Consider the following 23,548-nt stretch of genomic DNA (forward strand, 5'->3'; position numbering starts at 1 on the left):
GTGATAATCGTTACCTTAACCAAGTGATCAAATTTATAGCACTAAGAATGGAACAGGCTGATATTTTGTGCCTCCTGAATTGATGCAGTATGAAGCATATAATCCACATGAAGTTGCCAAAAAGATTTGACCTAAATATAAGTAACCTAAATCTAAATCTACAGACAAGCTTAGAGTTTGCAAACAAAACAGGGATGAGTTAAATGAGGAATGAGGAAATATGAAACAAATCCAAAAGGAGACACATTTTATAAGATTGCTGCCCTGTTCTCAAAAAATAAATAAATGATTATTATGAAAAAAAGTTAATAGCTTTTGTTTTCCTTTCATGAAAAATAGGGAAGGGCTATTTAGATTCAAAAGGCTAAACAGACAAAAGAACTAAATACAGTGGGTGAATATTGGCTGATTTGGGAAAAAAACAATAAAAGATATTGTTGAGATAATTGGGAAAATGATGTCCATTTAGTTGTTTATTAGTTATGTGATTAGTAAGTAATCTGTGGGTTCAATACATGTGGATTCTATGTAGGTGAATGCCACATTGTTAGTTTTTAATATTTGATAGTGGTCATGTGTATATATATAGATGTCCTATGTTTATAAAATATGCTGAAGTCTGAAGAGTTATGATGTCTTCTATTGGCAACTTTAGATAGGGAGTATTTGTGTGTTCATTGTACTGTATTTCAACTTTTCTATTTGTTTGAAAATTATATATAGAGAGAGATATATACATATAGAGAGGGAGAAAATAGGTTTTTATTCCTTGAGAAGCAAAAGTTATGGAGGTGTTAATTTTTTTTAAAGAATTAACTAATTTCCCCCTCTTTTCTATTTTAGGCTCAAGAAAGGGGAAGATTGGACTATGCTAAGGTAGGTAGATTTTATACCTACAACACAGCTTTAGACATTACAGTTTATTTTTTGTTTATATTTGAAAGGTCAAAAGAGTATCATCACATTCAAAATTGAGGGACATTCCCCATTAAATAACAGGCAATCTCAAGTAAAATAACATTCAGGCAACAATAAGTTTATTTGTTAAGTATCTACTTCATTCCAGACACTTTGTTAGGTGTTGGGAATACAACAGTGAACCAGATGGAGTCTGTCCTTTCAGGAATATACAGTCTAGTGGGTGGAAAAGATAACTAATAAACAACCAAATGAACGTACCATATGATGTCAGGTGGTTGTAAGAAAGATAAAGATAAAGCAGGTAAGATCTCTAACCACTGCCTTTGGTTTTCCTTCAAGGGATGGAAAACAACTTTTAGCACCATCAGATAATGCCTAAGAAGCACCATGCAGGTGCTTGTAGTCCAAGCTTGTAGTCTTCACATCACTGTGAGCTTCTGAAAATGCATATGCCTAGGTTACCCCTGCTTCATGCCCTCTTCCACCAGATCAAGACCCCCTGGTGGGGAAAGCAGGGCAGAGTAAGGATGGAAAGGTTTGAAAAAGTCTTCACAGACAATTCTGACTCACTGCTTTGGTTAAAAGCCTCCATGGGCACTCAGATTTCAGTGCACCAATGCAGTCCCATGGGCATGTGTGGGTTATCTCTTTTCCCCTTAGGGACAGGTGGAACATTTTAGCAGGGGTGTGGGATACGTAGATCCCTCATAGTGCACAGATCGATAAAACTGTTGGGCTAAAGGAACACCTAACTATCCAGTTTATGCAACAGTCAGGAATATCCAGGATGTGAGCACACCTGCACTACCAAGAGAGGAGGTAGAAATACCAGAAGGGCTCTGCTTGCAGTGAGACAGCTGAAACTCATGATCTCTTCAGGGCTGATCTGGAAGCGTCCTCTCCTGGCAGCCCTGAGGTGCACACCTGTGGCTCCGTGCCTTTACCCTAACTTTTCTCCTTTCCTGAAATGCATTCCCTTCCTTATTTGCCAAACTTTCACCTCCTTCAAGAAAAGCTAGATAGGGCCTCCCTGGTGGTGCAAGGGTTAAGATGCAACCTATGAAGCTATTCACAGGCATTGCAGCACGAGTTTGATCCCCGGAGCAGCAGACTTCTCATGACTCGCCCACTGCTCCCCTCAGCAATGTACTTCAGTCAGTAAATCCATCTGTTCTGCTCCCCACTCTGTCTCTGGTGTATCCTCTCACCCCCCACACCTCTGGCCCGTACCCAGTTCTTGTATGCATAAATAAGTAAATCTTTAAAAAAAAAAAAGCTAGATAATAGGAGCACCTCTACACTGAGGACCTCCATATCTGTAACCCTGCCTTAGATGTCTGCTTGAGCCTTATCATATACCCAAATGGGCACTGTGGACGTTTCCTCTTGGGTGTCCCATAGGTGCAGACTCAGTGCATCTTAAACTGAAAACAGCTCTTCCCTGACATTTCTGCCTTTTTTTTAAGACTGTTTTTTTTTTAACTTTTTGAGTTTTAGATTCACAGAAAAATTCAGCAAAAAGTATAAAAAGTTCCCTGATCCCCACATAACACACTACTTCCCCCACTATCAATACTCTATACCAGTTGGTACATTTATTATAATCAATAAATCTACTTGACTCATCATTATCATCCAGCAGCCACAGTTTACATTAGGGTTCACTCTTAATGTTGTATTTCTGGTCCTCTTTACTTATTCTCTCTTGTTGGTGCTGTCAACCCAGTGGTCAGTCACACGCAAAACATAGGACAGCTTCTACTCCCTCACTCCTATATTCCATGACCAAGTGTAAAGGGCAGGAATGGACGCAGTACAAGTTTTCTAGGATCCAGCAGACTGGGTGAAGGAGGAGTCAGAGTCCTCAGTGGTTTTTTGCAGGTCTTTTATTGGGATTTACCCGGTACACAGCAGGCAGGGGTGCTGGGGGGGCCGGGAGGCTGGCAGGCCTTCCAGCCCCCAGCAAGTCTTCATTCTATCTGGGCTCTCCGACGTTCTCTCAGCTTCTGCTTCTCTTGCTTCTCTCTCGGCTTCTGCTGGTGTTCCCGTGATGCTGCCCTTAAAAGCACAGTCTTAGCCCAGGTGAATCCCATCTACCTATGCCCACACCCCACTATAGGTCCCCGCCATCAGGCATGCATTCAGGACCTCAAGGATCCATCATCTATCCTGATAGCAGGAGGGCAGAAAAGCCTGACATTTTCTTCACCCTACACCAAGTCATGCCAGTTTCCTATCCTACAATTTCTTCACTCCAGCCTCTCCTCTTGATCTCTCTTCCATTGCTTATGTTGAGTCTTTATTTGGACCAGACAGCCTACTGACTGGTCTTCCAGCCTCTCTTTTGTTCCCATAGATCCATTACCAGTGAGAATATCTGTCTAAATCACAAATCTGACAGCTTTACACTCCAGCTTAAAACCCCTCATTGGCTCCATGTGTCTAAAAGGCAAATTCAAAGCTAGTTAGACTGGCATATAAAGTACTGTGTGATCTCACCCCCTAGAGGGATTATTAGCTTTATGCCCTCCCATCCTTTGCTCCAACAGCACAAAATTACATGAAATGTACTATTTCTATTCTTCAGTCCTTAACTCATACTGTCCCTTCTGCTTGAAATGTCCTTCCCTCTTTATCTGGTTACCCCTGCTCCTCCAATAAGACTTACTTTAGAATTGTCTCCTATAGGAAGTCCTCCCTGGTCCCCAAGGCTGGATTAGGCACTTTCCTAACTAGGTTTACCCTAAAATACATTGTCTATAAGGTAACACTATGCAACAATGATCAAAAGTCAATCTATTGCCAAATAATGACTTTTTCCTTATTTTTTTTTTTAGTCATGTTAGGTGTAATACACTGTGTATCTCTCAGTGTACTTACTCTGTTATATTATAATGATTCATTTGTAAGACAGACCTATACTGTGAGCTCTTTGTAGGCAGTGACAATGTCTTGTTTGTCTTTGTATAGTTGGTGTGTAACACTGTTTAGCATTGGGTAAATGGGGATGGAGTAAGGCTGTGAGTAAGAAAATAGCACCATATAAAGTTAGTTGCAGGAGAAAACCTGGTATGGGTTGTTTTGGGTTTTTTTTCAATTTCAATCAGAGAGGAAAGGAAAGCTTTTGACACAGGTTACAAGTATCAGGAGGGTTAAGAAGATGCTTTGGAAGCTTGTAATAAACTAGCTTGGAGATAAATGGTGGAATTGCACTGTTATAATTAAAGAAACCTAACATATGACTAAAAATAAATATAAGGGAAAAGTCATCATTACTTGGCAATAGAGTGAATTTTGATCATTGTTGCTTATTTATGATTAAGAGAAGTCCTTTAGGGTTTCTTATTGCAGAAGCACAATGGAAGAGACTCAGAAGAATGTGGTACACAAGGGCCTCGGTGGCGCAAGCGGTTGAGCGCAGTGCTGCAAAGCTGTCCACAGCCTCTGCAGCACCAGTTCGATCTATGCCGGCCTCGGCGCAACCCACATGATGAGCAGACCTCTCCTGTCTCGCCCGCTGCTCCCCTCAGCAGTGTATTTCAGTCAGTCCATCTGTTCTGTTCCCCGCTCTGTCTCTGGTGAATCCTCTCACCCTCCTGCACATCTGGCCTGTACCTTGGTTCTTGTATAAACAAATAAAAAAAAAATCTTTAAAAAAAATAATAATGTGGTACACAAATAGAACACCTCTGAACCTGCCACCAGCTAACTATGAAATCTGTTATTAGTCACTTATCCTCAAAATGAGTAGTTCAGATTAGTACCATCTACTCTGAGGTCCAGATTCAGTTCTTTATCCACCCAGCCACTACTGATTTGAAATTTAATATGTGCCAGGCACTGTACTAGTGGTGACTGCCACCTTGAGCAAGACTGACTGAGTCCTGGCCCTCACACATATACCTCCCTATCTAAAAGAGCCACTCCCTTTGCTATAAGTTTTTCTTCTCAATATTTATCATAATGTAAAATTATCATTTTTATTTAGTCATTGTTTCTTTCTTCTTCCACAAGTATGTAAGAGTCCCGAAGGCAGAGGCTTCAATGGCCTTGTTCATGGTTGCATCACCTGTACCCAGTGTAGACTTACACGTAGGAGTACTTGCTAAGTGCGTGTGGATGAGTGTTCCGGTAGTGCTCTGCTGGGGGAAATGCATGAGTCCATGAGAGCTCTGGAATCAAGGACTGTAAATTCAGATTAGCCCATTTTAAGAGTATATTGACTACATAACAGTCCATCCCAATGTTCAGTAGCCCTAAGATTGCCTTCTAAAGTGTGTAGTGAAATTCTCTTCATACCAATAAATGGAAACCCAGCTCCCTGGAATATGTGGTGCTTTTCTGATATTGACGGGCATAACTTGATCTAGGTAATTATTCAGACCCATCCTCCTTACACAGACCTTAACCCAAGTAACATAGGAAAGAAAAATTATATCCATCCCTATCAAGTACTGTCTCAGTCTGCAGGGCACAGCTGCGGTATCCTGTCCTTTGCAGTATGTCATGGGGCCTTAGTAATACATATCTCTGCTTTCCATGGTCCTGGTGCTTGTGCTGACTGATGTAGGTTAGTGGCTTAGGGCCCCCCACGTGGGTTTCTCTGCAAAACTATCTTTGAAAAACCCAAACCGCCGTGAAATTTCTTTGTTGCTGGAAATTTCTTCAGCTCCAAGTGGTGAACATTTACTCAAAAGTCAAAATTTATCTGAAACATCCGATTTCTAGAACCATAGAAAATTTTATTTTGGCCACATGCTCTGTGGCTTGATGTGCCATCTCACGAATTTTGTCAGTCTCAGAATGGCAAGGAAGTAAGGCAGAGAGTGAAAGAGGTAAGCATTTCAAAATCAGTCTTAGCTGGATCTTGAAAATGTCTGTCACATTCAGCAAAACAGTGGTCTACACTCAAACACTGAGATAAGAAACTGAATTGCTTTTAAATTGAGTTCCTGTTGCTATCGAACCTGGATACGATGCCTTACACTAAGGCAGAGCCTTTCATCTTAAGATTTTGAAGCACTCAACAACTATTAATTCACTAAGTCTCCCCAGCCTCTGTAAGATGGTTAACACAGCACAGGAGCCTTCTCCCCACTACTAAATTCATCCACCTGGGGGCTGGACAAGAATGGAAGCTGTTTAACTGTAAGGCAATTCTACCCAATAGCTTTTAAAATGGAAAAACAAGGAACCTAGTTAAGACTGCAGGAGAAGTTTTATTAAGCATAATGTCATTGCCAGAAGTGAATTGTGGCCAAAAAACTGGTGCTAACAGTTTTGCTCTTCCACATAGTGCTGTGGAGATCTTAATTGTTGCGATTGGTCTGCAGCTCTGGCTGTGTGAATTTCAGACTGTTCCCCACTCCTTAGGCTCGGGCTGCAAGGTTAAACACACCTGATTGAGTTCAGTGCTAGAGGGAAGAGTGCCACCTATTGAATTGTAGGAATTCATGGGCATGTGTTGGGACTGGTGGAGAAGCTTCTCCGACCACGTTCATGCTTGGTTTGCTATGGTAACTAATATATATGTCTGAAAGAAAACGAATATGTTGACTACTCTTGCTTAGAAAAACATCTACAAACGTCTGTGTATTTTCCCCAGCTGGAGCTGAGCGTATGCCTGTAGTTTAGCCTACTGCTACTTGAAATAAGCATGCTGCTAAAAGATTGAGGCAGATGGTATTTTTACCACTTTAGGCAAAACATGGCACCTATAGTTCGGCTTCTACAATTTTAATTTTTTAACACTTTCAAGATGACTTGTTTAAATATCTCCATCACAGAGACTAAGACTTTACCAATTTCTTTGTAATAATTGCTTCTAACATCTTGGTCAAAACCATACTGTTTGGCACTGTGGATATGACACCTGGTCATTTTTTTCAAAAGTACCTAGGCTGTACCTTAAGTGGGCTTTAATATGCGTGATAACTGTGACACCAAGACTCTAAAAATGGTTTCCTGGAGCTCCAGTCTTCACTGTGCAGTTTATGTAATTTCCCCCATGACTCAGTACAGAAAAGAGGATTGTTTTTTAATGTCTTCTCACTGAAGTTCTCTCTAAATACAGAATTGCTCAAGGTTAAACACTTGATGAAGATAAGGCTTGCAGGTTGTAGTTCATTAGCATCCAGTTCACCTCAAATGTGATTTTTTCTTAAAGGATTCAGTTTTGACCTAACCTCTCCTGGAATTTGTTGGGGTTCCAAAGTGGCATGTTCTCCTGACTCTGTCCTCTCATGCCCCTCAGGCAGTTTCTAGAGCCCTGCTCTCCTCTTCCCTCCCCGCCCACAGAAGGCCTTGCACATTTTGTTTTATCATGAAATGCATTTGCATAGGGAACACATTAAAATTCTCTTCCTACCAGCGAACAGTGCTGTCCACAGACATTTGCATTTGCATGATCACATATCATCATGTCCCCTTAAAGAGGAAAAAATAAGTCTTTCCTCTCCGTCATGGATCATTCCAAGATTTGCCCTTTCAGCTGTGTCTTCTCTCTCATTTTACGTGGATTGCTTCAACCAAAAGTCTATTTTTTGAATCTAGACTACAAGAAATTTTCTGTAAATATTATCATCCTTCCTTCACTGACAAAGCCAGTCTCTTTTTTTTTTTTTTTTTTTTCTGGCAGACAGGTTTTGTATGCTTGGTCTTTCCCATAACCCTGGCTCTCTGGCTCTGAGAATTTTTCACATTGGCACATTCAGAGACCAGATGTTGCTGTGTTTTCTCTTCCCTATACTCTTCTCCTGGGCAGATGCTGCTACTTCCACCTTGAGACTTTACATTAGCTCCTTTGGTAAAATATTCTATTCAACAACACTATATACACTAAATCTCACATTTCCTTTAACCTCTTGAATTTGTCTTAACATTTAGGACTTCTGTGTCAGTGATAATTATGGAGACTATATAGAAGCATTGATATTCTTCTGTCTTTTTCCATAAAGGACTTGTACAATTAGATGTTAATAATAAAATTTAAAGGGAAAAATGCAAATACCTTTATAGTGTTGGTACAACTGTGTAAAATTTTATATACTAAGTCTGAAAGACAACATGTAAAAATGCAAATAAGGTCATTAAAGTGGTAACATTTATGCATGTTTTTAAAAAAGAAATATATATTGTATTTTTAAAAGTATTTGTTTTAAAAGTGTAAGGTGATTTGAATTGAGGTGTTTTATTTTTTCATATTATGCCCAGAGATACTAAAAATTGAAAACTAACATCCCTGAAATCATGTTTTTTTTTAAAGATTGATTTATTTATTTATACAAGAAACGGGGTACAGGCCAGATTCGCAGGAAGGTGAGAGGATTCCCCAGAGACAGAGCAGGGAACAAAACAGGCAGACTGAGGAAATACACTGCTGAGGGGAGCAGCAGGCATGACAAGAGAGGTCTGCTGTGCCATGTGGGACCCTCGCTAGCCGGCCGGGATCGAACCGGTGCTGCAGAGGCTGCAGATAGCACCACAGTGCAGCGCTCAACCACCTGTGCCACCAGGGGAGGCCCTGAAATCATGTTTTGGTGACATAATCAGAATTAAATTCTAGACTCTTAGAGAAAGTGCTTCCTTCTATGTCAGTAGGCAGAAATACATGAGAGAAAATGTAATTGTTTCACACTACATTTCTGCGCTGGGCCTCAAGAAGGGGTTGAGGTGCTAGAAGACAATTGAGAAGGAGGCCTGGTGTGGGTCTGGCTACCTAACCACAGCACAAGAGTATGTACTGGAGGATACCACCAGCACTGCCATCTGATCATTTTATTTTATTTTATTTTATTTTATTAAGATTTATTTATTTTTATACAAGAATTGGGGTACAGGCCAGAGATGCACGGGAGGGTGAGAGTATTCACCAGAGACAGAGTGGGGAATAGAACAGGCAGATGGACCGAAGTACACTGCTGAGGGGAGCAGCAGGCGAGACAGGAGAGATCTGTCCCACCATGTGGGTTTCTCCCTGGCCAGCCGGGAATCGAACTTATGCTACAGTGGCTGCGGATTTCTTCATAGGTTGCGTCTTAACCCCTGCGCCACCAGAGAGGCCCCATCTGAACATTTTAAATTCCCCTCTGCTTGTTTCCTTAAAAACCAAATCTTTTTTTTTGGCAATCATATTTCAGACAAGAAGTGTTTTTCCTTGAGGCAATAACGAATAGATTCTGTTTGGTTTTTTTTTTTCAAAACAATTAATTTACTAACGTTGGTTTTTGCAACTCCTGTTTTGATTCCAAATCACCTTCAAAATAGAATTATTAATGATGGAAAAATAACCATTGATCCATTTCTGTCCAAAATAAAAAGCAGAAGCTTTTGTATCATGTGAAACTTTAAATCAAAAATAAATTCTAATAACACATACCATGAATGGTTTATACCTGAAACCTGAGCTCTGCCCTTTTATGAGCCCTCAAGTCTTTTAGCAAAATAATTGCCCTCTGGACGTTCATTCATTCCCCATCATCAGGCCAGTTTTCTCCTCCACAAGTCTCTGAGTATATTATTTTGCATTTGTCTCCAGTGACTATCATCTTGCTTTGATGATCTATTCCTCTAATTTCTTAATGTTATTTTAAAATTAGATTCTTGTTCTCTGAGGTGCTAGCAATCCCACACACTTCAATGGCATCAACAGATTGAATAATTATAATCTCTATTCCCTTGTAGATCATGAATAAAATTATTAAATGATATCAATGATAAACCTCTTTATGTCATTATAAAATATGCCACCTTCTCAGTTGTTAGCCCAAATACTGTTGATAGTATTATAATTCAATCTTCTAGGCGGTTGTAAATCTTTTTTATTTTTCTTCAAATCATATATTCCTAACTGTTAATCTTTGGTTTCTAATTATATGAGTGCTACAATATTTAGTTCACAATAATAATATTTGATAGGGCAATCTCTTTTATTGTTAAATTTACCATTTTGATACTGGACCCTAAAATAATTACATCTCTACATAATATCTAACACCAGGAAGCTAAGGCAGATTTAGATTGTTGATGAAGACCAGTTGTTAGTTATAAGCCTGGAATCATGTTTGGTTTGCTCGCATTTATACCCTGAGAACCAAGCACAGCCCCGACACGTACTAGATACCCGAAAATGTTTGTTGAATTCCTGAATCAATGAATAAGGAACCAAATGTTTGTGCTTGTATTCTGTTCTTTTAATTCATAAGGCATACTTGACTTACCTTTGTGCCTCTATTTCCTTCCCCAAGTATATTTTCAATCATATGGTTGCATTTTCAATGATCTCTTCCCACCTCCTAGGTTGAAACAACGATTCATTTGGGGTAACCTTTTGAATCATAGTCTAGAAAACTAAAAAATGTTCTCCAGGCTGGGTTGTGGGTAAATGATCTGCACTGTGGGGTATCTGGCTTCAATGATTGCTCCCAGTTTGTGGTATCGGGAGCCACCTGTGCACAGGGAAAGCCAGTGTGTCTTTAGTGGAGGACAGTTCCCAGTCCCCAGAGAGGAGCCTGTTTAGTCCATTGAATTTAAGTAGACCTGAAGGGAATAATATCCTTGTTATTAAAAAAAAAAAAAAAAAAAAAAAGGCAAAGAGGCAGGGGTTTTCCAAAATTATTTTTGGAGGGAAAACAAAAGGATAGCACCTCTGTATTATGCTCAATGTGATTTTAGTACGTTATAAGTGTCTGTAATTACCTGCAGTCTTTAAGAATTAAGGATTTTGTGAGTTCAGGATATTTGTTCTGTCGCAGTGGTAATCTGTTTAGTCAGGACATCTGAAGACATTCTTCCATGTTTCTGGGCAGTGTCTGCAAGTGCTACTCAGCTCCCCACTTATCACATCAGACAAAGTATTGATCCTGGATGTGCTTAACCACCTTCCTGAAATAGCAAGCTGGCTGTGTCACCTCACTTTTCAAATAGAATTACCAACATAACAGCAGAGATGACAAGACCTGCAACATGGGGTAGTGGTTTGTAAAATGCTACTAAAGATGACTAGTGAGTGGATCCTATCCCTTTGTTCCCAGTCCTTGACTTTCTAGCTTGATCTTACCTATTTACCAGATAAAGCCAAAGGTGTACCACCAAAGATTGATTGAGGTGTGGTGCAATAGTGCCCCCTGGGGAAGGTGTCCCTGCTCTAGAGCTAAGGAAATTATGCTAACCTCTATATTTGATTTATTCCTGACCCATCTGTTAGGATAGGTTGTAGGCCTTTCTGTGTGTTGTTAGCACTTTGTGATGCATGCTATTGTGTAGTTGATTTTCAATGTGTACTCTGCTCAAAACATACATTAAAGCAAAGGGTTCCATCAGATTCTGTAGCTGATTACCTTTGTTTTGTGGAAAGGAAATCAAAATAACCTAACAGTTACTTTTTCACAGTCATGATTCCAACTAGATCTTCAGACTCCATAGTGTGTATTCTTTACCACCTTACTGCTTGTCAAGTTGCTTTAGACATACTACGAAATAATAATTTTTTGTTTTTCCAAGCAAATTTTATAGATATAGCCATTTAACTCAAGTTCTCATCACCATTTTCATGAGGGAAGCAAGGTTCTCTGTTTACAAATATACCTTCCATAACACCGTAACAGAGTCCTCTCACATCTGGAAGAGGTGGTAATCCTGCAGATGTTTGCAGGCACTTACATGGCACCAACAGTAACCGCTTCACCTCAAACATTGATTCCTGCATTTGCCCCTAATCTGATGCAATCTGCCTGGGAGACATGGTTAAGGTATACATTTATTTCATTGTTATTACTCTCCCTAGATACATTTTTTCTATAGTTTGAAGTGCTTTCTAGTGATAGAAGTCATAAATGTGTTTTAATTTCATCTTGGATGAAGATGCATATTAGGGTATTAGAAGTCTAGGGTCATGGGGATATTAGTGTTTATGGTAGTTTTTAGGCAAGTAATCCCAGATATTAGCATCCAAATGCTAAAGAGATGAAATATCGGAATATGAGAAGTATTTTAAGAAAGGTATAAGTAAGATGTGGACTTGAATAAAATAATAGAAACCCAAATTCACTCACTCTTGGTTTATGTATTCCTCAAATAATCCCAGGACTATTTGCTACCTACATAATGTTAGTGCTTTCTTCCCACAGTGTTCTTTTTAATGAAATAACCAGCATACTATTTGTCATGAGATTACAGACCTTGCTATTTACTGATTCACTGCTAAAAAAGCTACAGGCAACAGTGGCTCGTTACTAAAGTCTACAGCCTATGTTTTTGCTTGTTGAATTCCATTATAGTTTGTTTCATGTTCCCTGTTTTGCTTTTTGAATTTCAGTGTGTAGAATAAAGGTCCTTTTTGGAATATGATAACTAAAATTAAAAACTAACTTTGACTAAATGTATTGAAACATCTGTCACTGTTTATAAATCATAAATTTTCCTTCAGAAGACATAACCAAAAAAACTGATTGCTTCTCTATGGAATTAAGCATCAATTTAATATAACTCCATATTATATAATGGCCAACCTATCAAATGCTGATGAAAGTTTATAAACTAAGATTTAAATTGTATGTTTTTTCCCATGTCATTGTATTTTGAAATCAGGCACAACTGCTCATACCCTCAACTACAAATTGATCTCTGTTCTTTAAGTAGCAAATACTACTTTGCCTAAATTATGTGCCATGGAGCCAGCAATTTTGAGTGCACCAGTGAAATTTTATTAACTGCATGAGAATTTCCCTAATCCATATACATATGTGTATAGGGGTTTTTATACACATACATATGTGCACTGATACACATATATATGTGGTATAAATACTATAATTCTAATTATGTTTTTTATCAGTTAAGGATTTAAATAAAAATGTATGCCAGTTTTGTTTTGTGACTCAGTAGTAGATATAATAATACCTGAGCCTTATTCAGTATCTTTGTAAGTATAATCAGAAGAATATAACCAATTGAGATATTTATGGTTATTTTCTTAGAAGAAAATGTGGAAATTTTCCACCTCCAATCCCTACTGAAATTTGTTCTGTAGCCATATGGCATTTTTAATTGTGATTTTAAAATGTGTATGTTATAACACAGGTACATAATCCAATGATGACTTTGATTTTCTATCTTCTCTGTATGTTTTTACCCAGAGTTATTTGACTTGATGCATTTTTTTATCTACTAAAAAAATTGCCCTTGTGATTAGGCATTCAAAGAACATTGTTGATATAGGTATGTGGTCACTTCTCAAATTAAATTGTAATGCTTTCCAGTTTGTAATGGAGTAGAGGAAAAAGCATCAAGAATGTTGGTTAAGAGCAAGAACTCTTTGAATCTTGACTTTAGCATTTATTTGACTTCTGTGTTACCTGAGGCAACATATTCTTGCCCTAATTTATTCATTGGTAAAACGATAATAATGGTAGCACAACTTTATAGGACTGTTCTGAGGATTACTCGGTTCACATAAGCACTATATATGGAATTGTCTCTGCTGTTATTGCTAGTGGTAGCTGTGTAAGTGGTGGGGTTCAGATGATAGGGTTTGGTGTATGGGGTGCTTGAGTCCATCAGAGAAAGAATTAAGCAGTTGTTCCTACTCATCACCACGTGGCAAGTTTATTAAGGGAAGGGAAAAAGGAAAGAGGAATCCCTGCACAGACACAGACGGGCAGCCCAAAAAGACAAGAACTGTATTTTTGAAAGGTATAGGTTTAAGAAAATAAACACCTAGCATAGACACAGGTGGGCAGGAGAGCTACATTTTGCCAGGGGTGTTCTTACATAGTGTTCTTTGACAGAATCATTGTGGAAACTGCTGTCTTGGAATGAGGTTGGGTCAGTCTTCTATGACTGATAATCCTCTCTGTCCCCCTCTCTGACTGATAATATTTTCTGACTCTCCCTCATTCCTGGAGACTTCCATAGTCGTTTTAGTTTAAGACTCATTAGTCATCTGTACCCCCACCTCTTGGCTTGTGTCCTTGTGAGACCTAAATTTTTCTACTCTCAGCTTCTATCCATAATATTGATATTTTAATATTGGGGAACACGTCCATTCTTCCGTGTTTTTGCATGTGAATTCATATGATTGAGGAAATAACTAAAAATTATCTTATTTTCATATTCCATTTTTGCTTAAGAATTAGGATCAGTACCTTTTTTACTTTTAAACTCTTGCAGATAATTTGTTATTCTAAGTAAAAAGGAATGCTGTCTTTGTTGTTTGTAATACATGTCACAGTTTATCATATTGAAGAGAGGTTTTAATTGACATTTCCTTTTGCACCAAGTATTGACACTCAAAAGTTGGCAAGACCTTTCAATGAAGCAGTCAGCTAGAAACTTGGAGTTGAATGGGACCTTGGCAGCTGACTTGTTCCACCACCCACATCAGCTAAGAGTTACATTCAGACTTTCTCTGATGTGGTCATCCAGCTACTGAGAACTTCCAATAATAAGGAGTTCACAGCTTGTCAAAAGTACTCTGTTGTTAGACATTTGAAAGCTCTTTATTTCTTGTAATTGAAATCTGCTTCCCAGATTTGAAAGCTCTTTACTATTGGTAATTGAAATCTGCTTCTTAGAAACTTCAACTAGTTGCTTTATTCTGTCTGCTGAAGCATATACATTGGGACTACTCCTTCCTTTCAGTTACTTTTACTTTTTTTTTTAGAAAGTTCTATGGAAACTCACTAATTTAATTTTTTTTTTTTAAAGATTTACTTATTGGGCCTCCCTGGTGGTGCAAGAGGTTAAGCACCGCACTATGAAGCGATCCGCGTCCTCTGCAGCACGAGTTCGATCCCCAGCCAGCCAGGGAGCAACCCACATGGCGCAGCAGACCTCTTCTGTTTCCCACTCTGTCTCTGGTGCATCCTCTCACCCCCCTCTACATCTCTGGCCTGTACCCCAGCTTTTGTATGCATAAATAAATAAATATTTATGAAAAAAAAAATTACTTACTTATGCATACAAGAACTGGGGTATAGGCCAGAGGTGCAGGAGGTAAGAAGATTCATCAGAGTGGGTAGCAGAACAGGCAGATCAACTGAAATACACTGCTGAGGGGAGCAGTGGGTGAGACAGGAGAGGTCTGCTGCACCATGTGAGTCAGCTCTCTTCCCGGGGATCAAACTCATGCTGCAGTGGCTGCAAATAGCTCCATAGTGCTGTGACGCAACCCCTTGTGCCGCCAGGGAGGCACCTCAGTTACTTTAGATATTTGAAGATGACTCTTTTAGTCCTTTCCTTTAGGTAAATATTCCTTCCATATTATGTTTCCAGATATTTCTTCATCTTAGTACTAGTCCCAGTCTTCTTGTCAGTGCCCTTTTTGGCACCATAAGTTTACCATCAAAGAGTGAGGTGACCATTTCCAGACCATTTCCAGAACCTATGTTTTGGACATGCCTCTGAAAAGTATTTGGTCAAGCCAATGTTTGCAGGGGGTTTTATTTGTGTGTTTGTTTGTTTGTTTATGTATCTACATCACAATCTTGACATATAAAAAATGTGGCTATCAAAGATTCTCAGGGCCTCCCCTGGTGGCGCAGCGGTTGAGCACTGGTCTGCGAAGCTGCGCGCAGCCTCTGCAGCGCCAGTTTGATCCCCGGCCGCCGGCAAGGGTCCCACATGGTACACAGACCTCTCCTGCTGCACCCGCTGCTCCCCTCAGTAGTGTATTTTGTCAGTCTGCCTGTTCTGTTCCCTGCTCTGGCTCTGGTGAATTCTCTCACTCTCCCGCACTTCTGACTATACCCAGTGCTTGTATAAATAAATAAATAAAATCTTAAAAAAAAAAAAAAAAGATTCTCAGCATATATGAGTCACTGCCAAACTGAGACTTCCACTTTTAACCTTTTCTAGAATTTTGCCATGCCCATAAATTCTCTGGTCTGTGTTCCAGAATGCCCCTTTGTCTTCATCTCATTGGTTTTTGTTTTATCTTTTGAAGACATCAGTCATTTGAATTTCCAGTCTCTGAGATTTCTCAGCCATTTAGTAGCCAGAAAGGATATTTATGTGCACGCAGGGTAACATGCCCTAGCAGGTCAGGATCTGGTGGATCTCTCTCTCTGAAGATTTAAACTGGAAACCAGGTCTCCAGAATGAGGAGGAAGACAGAGAGGGAAAGTGCTAGGAGATGAAGGCCCAACAGAACATAAGACACAATGAGTGAAAAAGCTGCCCGTAGGGCGGGAACTTGGTGGGTGCCACAATGTTATTTGTCTTGAGGATAACATTATGTTATGGAATGGGAGTTGGGTAGTCTTGGAAAGGGAAAGACACCAGAAGCCAGATGAAAGCCAGAATGCTAACTGAACAAAGGCCTCTCTGGCAACATGGCATAGGCTATTTGAATGCACTTTTTGCCCTGAAAAACCCCTCTTCATGAACTTAACTTTAGTCTTTACAAATTTTAACTCATTCAGCAGTTGTTCTATTCCCTCTTTATCTTGTGTAAATAGTGTATTACTGGGCTTCCCCAGTGGCGCTGCGGTTGAGCACTGGGTTGCGAAGCTGCCCGTGGCCTCTGCGACGCCCGTTCGATCCCCGGCTGCTCCCCGGCCACCGGAGGAGGGTCCCACATGGCGCACAGACCCCTCCTGCAGCTCGCTGCTCCCCTCAGCAGTGTACTTCGGTCCTTCTGCCTGCTCTGCTCCCCGCTCTGGTTCTGGTGAATTCTCTCATCCTCCTGCGCTTCTGACTGTACCCAGTGCTTGTATAAATAAATAAATAAATAAATAAATCTTTTTTAAAAAATAAATTAAAAAAAATATAGTGTATTACCTTTTACAGGTATTTGAGCGTATTTATTCTTCTCATTCAACATACATCCATCACATTTTGAAGCCCCTTGTATTTGTCATTATCTTTCTCCCCCACCCACCCCCATTGGTCTTTAGCCAATTCTGACAAAGTTGTTTGTTTCTGAACATTTTCCTGTGAGGCACCGCACTTTAAAAACACTTGTGACAAGTATCCTGGTGATCATACAGATTTATGAGTGGATTCCCACTCGGTTTTCACAGTTTTGTCCTCTCCTTTGTCAGTGCCTCTTACTCAGGGGTTGCATGCATTCTATACACTGGTGCCTTGTGCAGGGCTGGGGTCCACCAGGGCCCAGGCTGGGATGCTCCTCCTTTTACACCTGGGCCTTTTAAAATCTAAGGCCTTGGAGAGTTTACTCTGTAACCATGCTATATCACAAATGTGCTGGGGACTTTTGTCCACCTCATTAGCTCCTCTCACAAATCTACGAAACAAGATGAGGAGATTGTACTTGGGGTTCTCCTAGGTCTTTTTTTTTTTTTAAGATTTATTTATTTATCTATACAAGCACTGGGTACAGTCAGAAGCGCGGGAGGGTGAGAGAATTCACCAGAGCCAGAGCGGGGAACAGAGCAGGCAGAAGGACCGAAGGACACTGCTGAGGGGAGCAGCGGGCGGCAGGAGAGGTCTGCGCGCCATGTGGGACCCTCCTCCGGTGGCCGGGGAGCAGCGGGGGATTGAACCGGTGCTACAGAGGCTGTGGGAAGCCTCGCAACCCAGCGCCCAACCCCTGCGTCACCGGGGAAGCCCTCTCCTAGGTCTTAACGTCTTTCTCTGGCTTCTTTGGAGAGATGTGACTGCTGCTTCCACTTTTCCCAAAGCTACTTAGACCCCCAGCAAGGCCTGTTTTAAGAGGACTTTTGATCCAAATACTTTTCAGAGGCATACAGTGAGTTACTCAAAAGTATCACATAAAAGCAACATTTATCACTGAAAAGGTGTTTAATAACATCTTTTAATAAATGTTAAATAATAATGCACTTAACTTTAAGTACTTTGCATCCTCTTTTCTCTGCGTTAATATCTTTAATTGGATCCTCTAACAGGGGATTTGGACTTAATTTATTTCAGGTGATGCTGCACTTACACAATTATTCAGCTGACTTAATTAGAGATTTAATTATATTAGTGCTCTAAAGTGCTATATCAGGGAAATAAAACACAGATAATTCACCACTTCTCTGTGTGTGCGTGTGTGTGTGTGTTCTTCATCCTACAGCTAGTGTTTTTCAAGCCATGAGGGCCAAAGTGGGCATTCTAGCACATCCTAATATGGAAAAGTCTACCTGTACTTCAATTTGGGATTTGTCCAGTCAAAATATAAGTGAAGGCAAAGTGGAAAGAATTTTGTTTAATTGTGGTTTTTTTCTCTGGCGACTATTAGAACAAAGTCATAGGTCCAGTTCTTCAGTGTTCTCTTCAACCATATCTGATTCTGCAGTCCTGTGACAGCCCCTCCAACAGGTCGTCCTAAGAAGCAACAACTGTCTTTCTCTATGTATCTCCTGCCCTACTAGAGACCTAAGCCATATAGGTGCTCAGTAAATGCTTATTGAATTGAATGTGATCAGTGTAAAGTATAGCTAAAAGGGTGTAAACCCAACACAACATTTTTAAAATACAGTAGCTCAAAATTTGTGCTCCAGTGAGTGAAGATACTCCCAAATCTGGCTAGTTATTGTAATGACCCGAGAAGCACTTTTCAGAAGTTAGAAAAGCCATCTCTGGGAACGAGGCCCAGGCATCTACGTTTTCAAGTTCCCCAGGTGACTCTGTTGTTAGCAAAGTTTAGAAACTCCTGTTTAATGTGTCTTGTCACATTTATTTACCAAGGATGCCATTTTTCAGAATAGACACATTGCCAATTCTAATTTATAGTGAAAATGAGTTTCACTGTTGCCTATTAGTTATATCTAAAAGATTTCCTTTGAGCCAACACCTTATGTTTAGCTGGTGGAAGTATATAAAGATTTCTATGAGGAATAATACTTTCCATGAAGGATTAGATTACTGGTGAGTCATAAAATGGGCATTTCACACATCAAAGCTATCATGATGGTCCCTCGGTGTACAAAGCCTTGTGACCCAATTTTGTGGAGAGTAGATTTGAGTATTAACTGAGAATCTAGTATTAACTGAGAATCTTTGGGTAAGAGAAATTCGCTCTTTTAGACTTGAGTAACTTTCAAAAGTGTCCTCTGTTTTGCCCAAATATGATTACCCTTCATTAAAGGGTTAAATGTAATTAATGTAAGCCATCATCAAATATTCAGTTGGACCTAGCTAAATAAAGTTATAGAGTAACAATATAAATGAAGTAATCAGAGAGATTCAGAATGTAGAACATTGTTCAACATAAACTGATCCTTTCAAAATGGCAATATCATAGGGGGAAAAAGAGTAAAGTAGCCCAACGAATAAATGCAGTGTGGCAAAAGGATTGATCATGGTTTGAGGAAAAATAAAAAGGCTAAAGAGGACATTCTGGAACCATTTGGGGAAGTTTACACATGGACTATATAGTAGGTGAATATTGGTGGATTATTATTAGCTCATAATAGCATTCTGGTTATGTAAGAGAACCTTCTTAAGAGACACATGTCAAAACAAATCTCAACCATCCTGTAGCTTATGGTGTACACAAACCAAGTCCTACCAACTCAGAGCCTATTGCTAAATGTTCAAGAATTTTGTGATTCCATAACCCTCTATTACTTGAAATCTGCTATGATGGGAGTATTTATACCATAAAACTCTGCAAATGCTACAAATAGGGCTTTTTTTCCCCTCCCCTGGAGAGCTAATTTACCTGCATATACTGCCAACAGCTTACTTACAAATGGTTCGGAAAACACCCACAATATTAATAACTGTTGAATCTAGGTAAAGGATATGTGGTGACTCATTATACTAGTCCAGGAATCAGCAGACTTTTTCTATACAGGTCAAAGGGTAAATATTTTAGGTTTTGCAGTTCATAAAATCTCTGTGGCAGCTGCTTGCTCTTCAGCACTGCCATTAGAACACAAAGGCAGCCACAGACAATACTGAAATGAATGGACATGGTTATGTTCCAGCAGAACTTTATTTATAAATGGCTGGGTGGGGAGGGTAGTTTTGCAGATCTGGCTCAGGGCCATAATGTGCCCACTCTTGTGCTAGTCTTTCAACTTTTCTATAATTTAAAAATATTTTATTATAAAGAAATTCTTTTAATAAAGTTCAAATTTCTTGACCTGGTTTTCAGAGCCCTACTGGATTCCCTACCTCTTATTCCTGAAAGCTGTAGCTCACTCATCTGTTTCTAGTCTCAGGACAATGCACTCTGGTCTCCTTTGTGCTTTTGCTCAAGCTATCCCCTCTCCCTACAATTCCCTTGCTACCCCCAGCCCCATAACTACTTATTGGCATTCTCAAGACATGCCTCAGATACTCTATAAAGCCTTCCTAAAATTCTTCTAATTAAAGTTGACTTCTCATTTCTTTGATCGTCTGTAGTCCTACATCTGCACCTTAGTTGTGCTGCCTTTTACTATATACCTTTAATTACTTTCTGATCTGTAAAGCAGAGAAGGACTGTTATACTTTTTACACGTCATATTAATACCTGTTGCAGTTAATTATAATATTTGTAAATTGAAATCCAGTTACACATATATCCACATGCCTGCAAGTACCAATCTAGAAGTCTAAAATAAGAGTGTTAGCCTGGGCCTCCATGGTGGCGCAGCGGTTGAGCGCTGGGTTGCGAAGCTGCCCGCGGCCTCTGCGGCGCCGGTTCGATCCCCGGCTGCTCCCCGGCCACCAGAGGAGGGTCCCGCATGGCGCGCAGACCTCTCCTGCCGCCCGCTGCTCCCCTCAGCAGTGTACTTCGGTCCTTCTGCCTGCTCTGCTCCCCGCTCTGGCTCTGGTGAATTCTCGCACCCTCCCGCGCTTCTGACTGTACCCAGTGCTTGTATAAATAAATAAATAAATAAATAATAAATGAATAAATAAAAAAAAAAAAGAGTGTTAGCCTGTCTAATTTGTATTTGAGGGGATTAAGGACAACAATCGTGGGCAGGCAGGTTCTTTTTTTTTTTTTTTTTTTTTAAGTTTTTAAGACTGGCCTGACCCAAATCCAGCCACATTTGAGGTTGTTGTGTATTAAGTTAAAATAGACTTAATTGTGCTTGCTTCAGTAGCACATATACTAAAATTGGAACCATGCAGAGAAGGTTAGTATGGCTTCTGTGCAGGGTTGATGTGCAAATCTGTGAAATGTTCCATATTTTTTAAAAAATCTTAAAAAATCAAGTCTATAGTGTTTTAGACACCATAAAGCCTTCTGTGCTATCTCAGGGAGTCGCACAAACAATTCTACAAGGGAATGATGTTATCCCCATTTAGAACTGAGAGAGTTAATAACATTGCTTCCCTGAGCTTATAAAGCTAGAACAGGGTTTGAATCTGGCTGCCTCTAAGATCCAGCACCGTTTTAGGCCTTCATACATTCAGTGACGGGCAGTAGACCGGAGAACCCTAGACTGAAATATTCCCAAGTTCATTTGTTGTGTGGTGACATTGGGAGTGCTGATATTTGGTGGAGTCTAATTTTAAATTTCACTGGACTGGAAACCTGGTGTCTGATCTCGGCTTTACCATACTATCCATCTGTGATCTTGGGTGAGCAGCTGAGCTTCTCTGGACTTCAGTTCTCTCACCCATATACTTAGATGAACAGGTTCTTTCTTTTATCCCTTTATGTTTCATGCATTATGCAGCAATTTGAAGTCTAGTGGAGAGGTAGACAAGTGAATGGAGAATTGAAATACACCACTGTATAATAATGCTATGCTCCAGATATGCACAGGCTGCTCCAGGAGCCCTGAAGAATTTTCCTAGCTGTAAGCGCTATCATCCTAGCTGAGTACATTCCACCCAAATGAACTTTGGGGAGCTTAGTGGGAGTAGGGGATAGCGACAGTCTCAGAGCAGATAGCAAGTAGTTTCCCTAAATACATGGTAGAGGAAAAGAAGAGAAAAAGCAGACTTGGCAAGAAGTAGGTGAGGAAGGGACTTCTATGCCCCATGAAAGAAATTGTTTTTTTCTTAAGGCTATTGGAAAGCAGTGAAGGGTTTTAAGCAAGATCTTATTTGCATTTTATAAAGACCTCCTTGGTAGCGTGACGGATGGAGTTCAGGGGCACAAAACTGGTGGTGGGAGGACTCTCTAAGAAGTGATTGCAAAAATAAGCCAGGCGAGGGATGAATAGCCTGAACTAATGTTGTGGCAATGGAAATGAAAAACAGAGGATAAATTTGAGAGCTCTGAAAGAGATAGAATGTTTGGGACCTAGTGATTGTATCAGTCAAAATTGCTACACCCATACAATCTCTGTTACTCCAAACTGTATCAAAACCACAAGATGGGGTTATGCTCACACACGTCCAAGGCAGGTTGGAGAGGGACCGTGCTACTCACTGTGGTCACTTGGATCTAGACCGAGGAGCTTCTCTAACATGGCCAGTGGATGTGCCAGAAGGATGCCCTGAGAGAGACTCACATGCCGGTTAAGTGCCACTGCCCAAAAGTGACATGCATCATTCACAACTCATGGATTAGAACTTGTCACTTGACCCCACCCCATCTCTGGGGACCAGAAAGCTCATTTATGGGTGAGCATAACAAGTACTGCCTTGTACCTGACTGGCTCTGAAGGAAGACTCCCAGTTTTCTGAAGAAGAAATTAGGCAGACATTTGAATCATTCACTGAGGAAGAGAAGATGGAATCAGGCAGGAGAAAGTGGATGGACCAAATCATTCAAAATCTTTTTCAGCTCTGAAGTGTAACTATTTTATGGGTTCTTTCCTGTCATCAAAGAAAGGGACTGGAAATCAACTCCATTTCTAGCTCATTCTTTCTAGTCAAATGAAATCTTTTCATTTTAAAAGGTAGCTTTCAGATCTAATACTCTGCATCTTTCTTGAATTTTCATGTGGACTCTTATGTCAACATAGAGTGTAAAAAAAATATAGTTATTAACCATGATGTTAATAAAGGCGTCCTCAAATAAGAATACCAGGCTGCTGAATTCAAAATGCCAGAGATGTAAATGCCCTCTGCCTTCATTACCGCCAGCCCCCAGCAGGGCACTTTTCAAGATACCAAAGGGTGGGAGTCGGGAGGAGGTGTAATTAGGCTGATTGGAGCCTATTGTGCTCCTTTGGAGTGCAGACACTGAGCTGCTTTAGGGAATGTTAGTGTCTCAAAACCATTGGGAATGATGTCCTCTTTACCTCAAAAGAACATAGCAGAAACAGTGAATCTATACTGTTTCTCCTCTCCTTTGTTTCCCACATCCTCTCCCCAGTTTAATTGTGGTACCTTAAAAACTGACTTTCATTTGTTTCTTAACAGTTGCGAGAAACAATCAAAGCTGGCAAAGGTGTGACTTCAGCTATTGACCTGTGTCGTTACCATGGAAACAAGGCACTGGAAGCCCTGGAGAGCTTTCCTCCCTCGGAGGCCAGATCTGCTTTAGAAAACATTGTGTTTGCTGTGACCAGATTTTCGTGACACCAAATTAAAAAGACACTATTGTTGGCTGAAAAAACTGGGGAATAAGGTGATCGGGAGAGCCTTCATGATGAAATATCTAAACATGTTAATGACTTTAAAAACATACATTTTCACCCTGCCTTTTATCACATTGCTAAATGAATACTGCTTTCTTTTTGGAACTGCTGCAAACAAAATTAGAAGGAAAAAGGTCAAGCAGTTTTCACTTGTCACGCCAGAAGCACACTTGAGGATGCAGTAGCAG

The 23,548-nt window shown here is 40.1% G+C and overlaps 1 protein-coding gene across 1 annotated transcript in view; it reads left to right on the forward strand.

Annotated features, from left to right (window-relative positions):
- The window catches only part of PDSS2 (decaprenyl diphosphate synthase subunit 2), a gene marked incomplete at both ends in the record, with an annotated part of 215,637 nt that extends 192,336 nt beyond the window's left edge, over positions 1-23,301 (forward strand). The window contains 2 exons of the mRNA XM_084228118.1: positions 844-876; positions 23,143-23,301. Coding sequence (XP_084084244.1) covers positions 844-876; positions 23,143-23,301 — 192 coding nt within the window. The remainder of the gene's footprint in view (positions 1-843; positions 877-23,142) is intronic.
- Between the last annotated feature and the right edge of the window lie 247 nt (positions 23,302-23,548).

The sequence above is a fragment of the Talpa europaea genome (genome assembly GCF_964194135.1).
Source record: "Talpa europaea genome assembly, chromosome: 2".
Classification (NCBI taxonomy): Eukaryota; Metazoa; Chordata; class Mammalia; order Eulipotyphla; family Talpidae; genus Talpa; species Talpa europaea.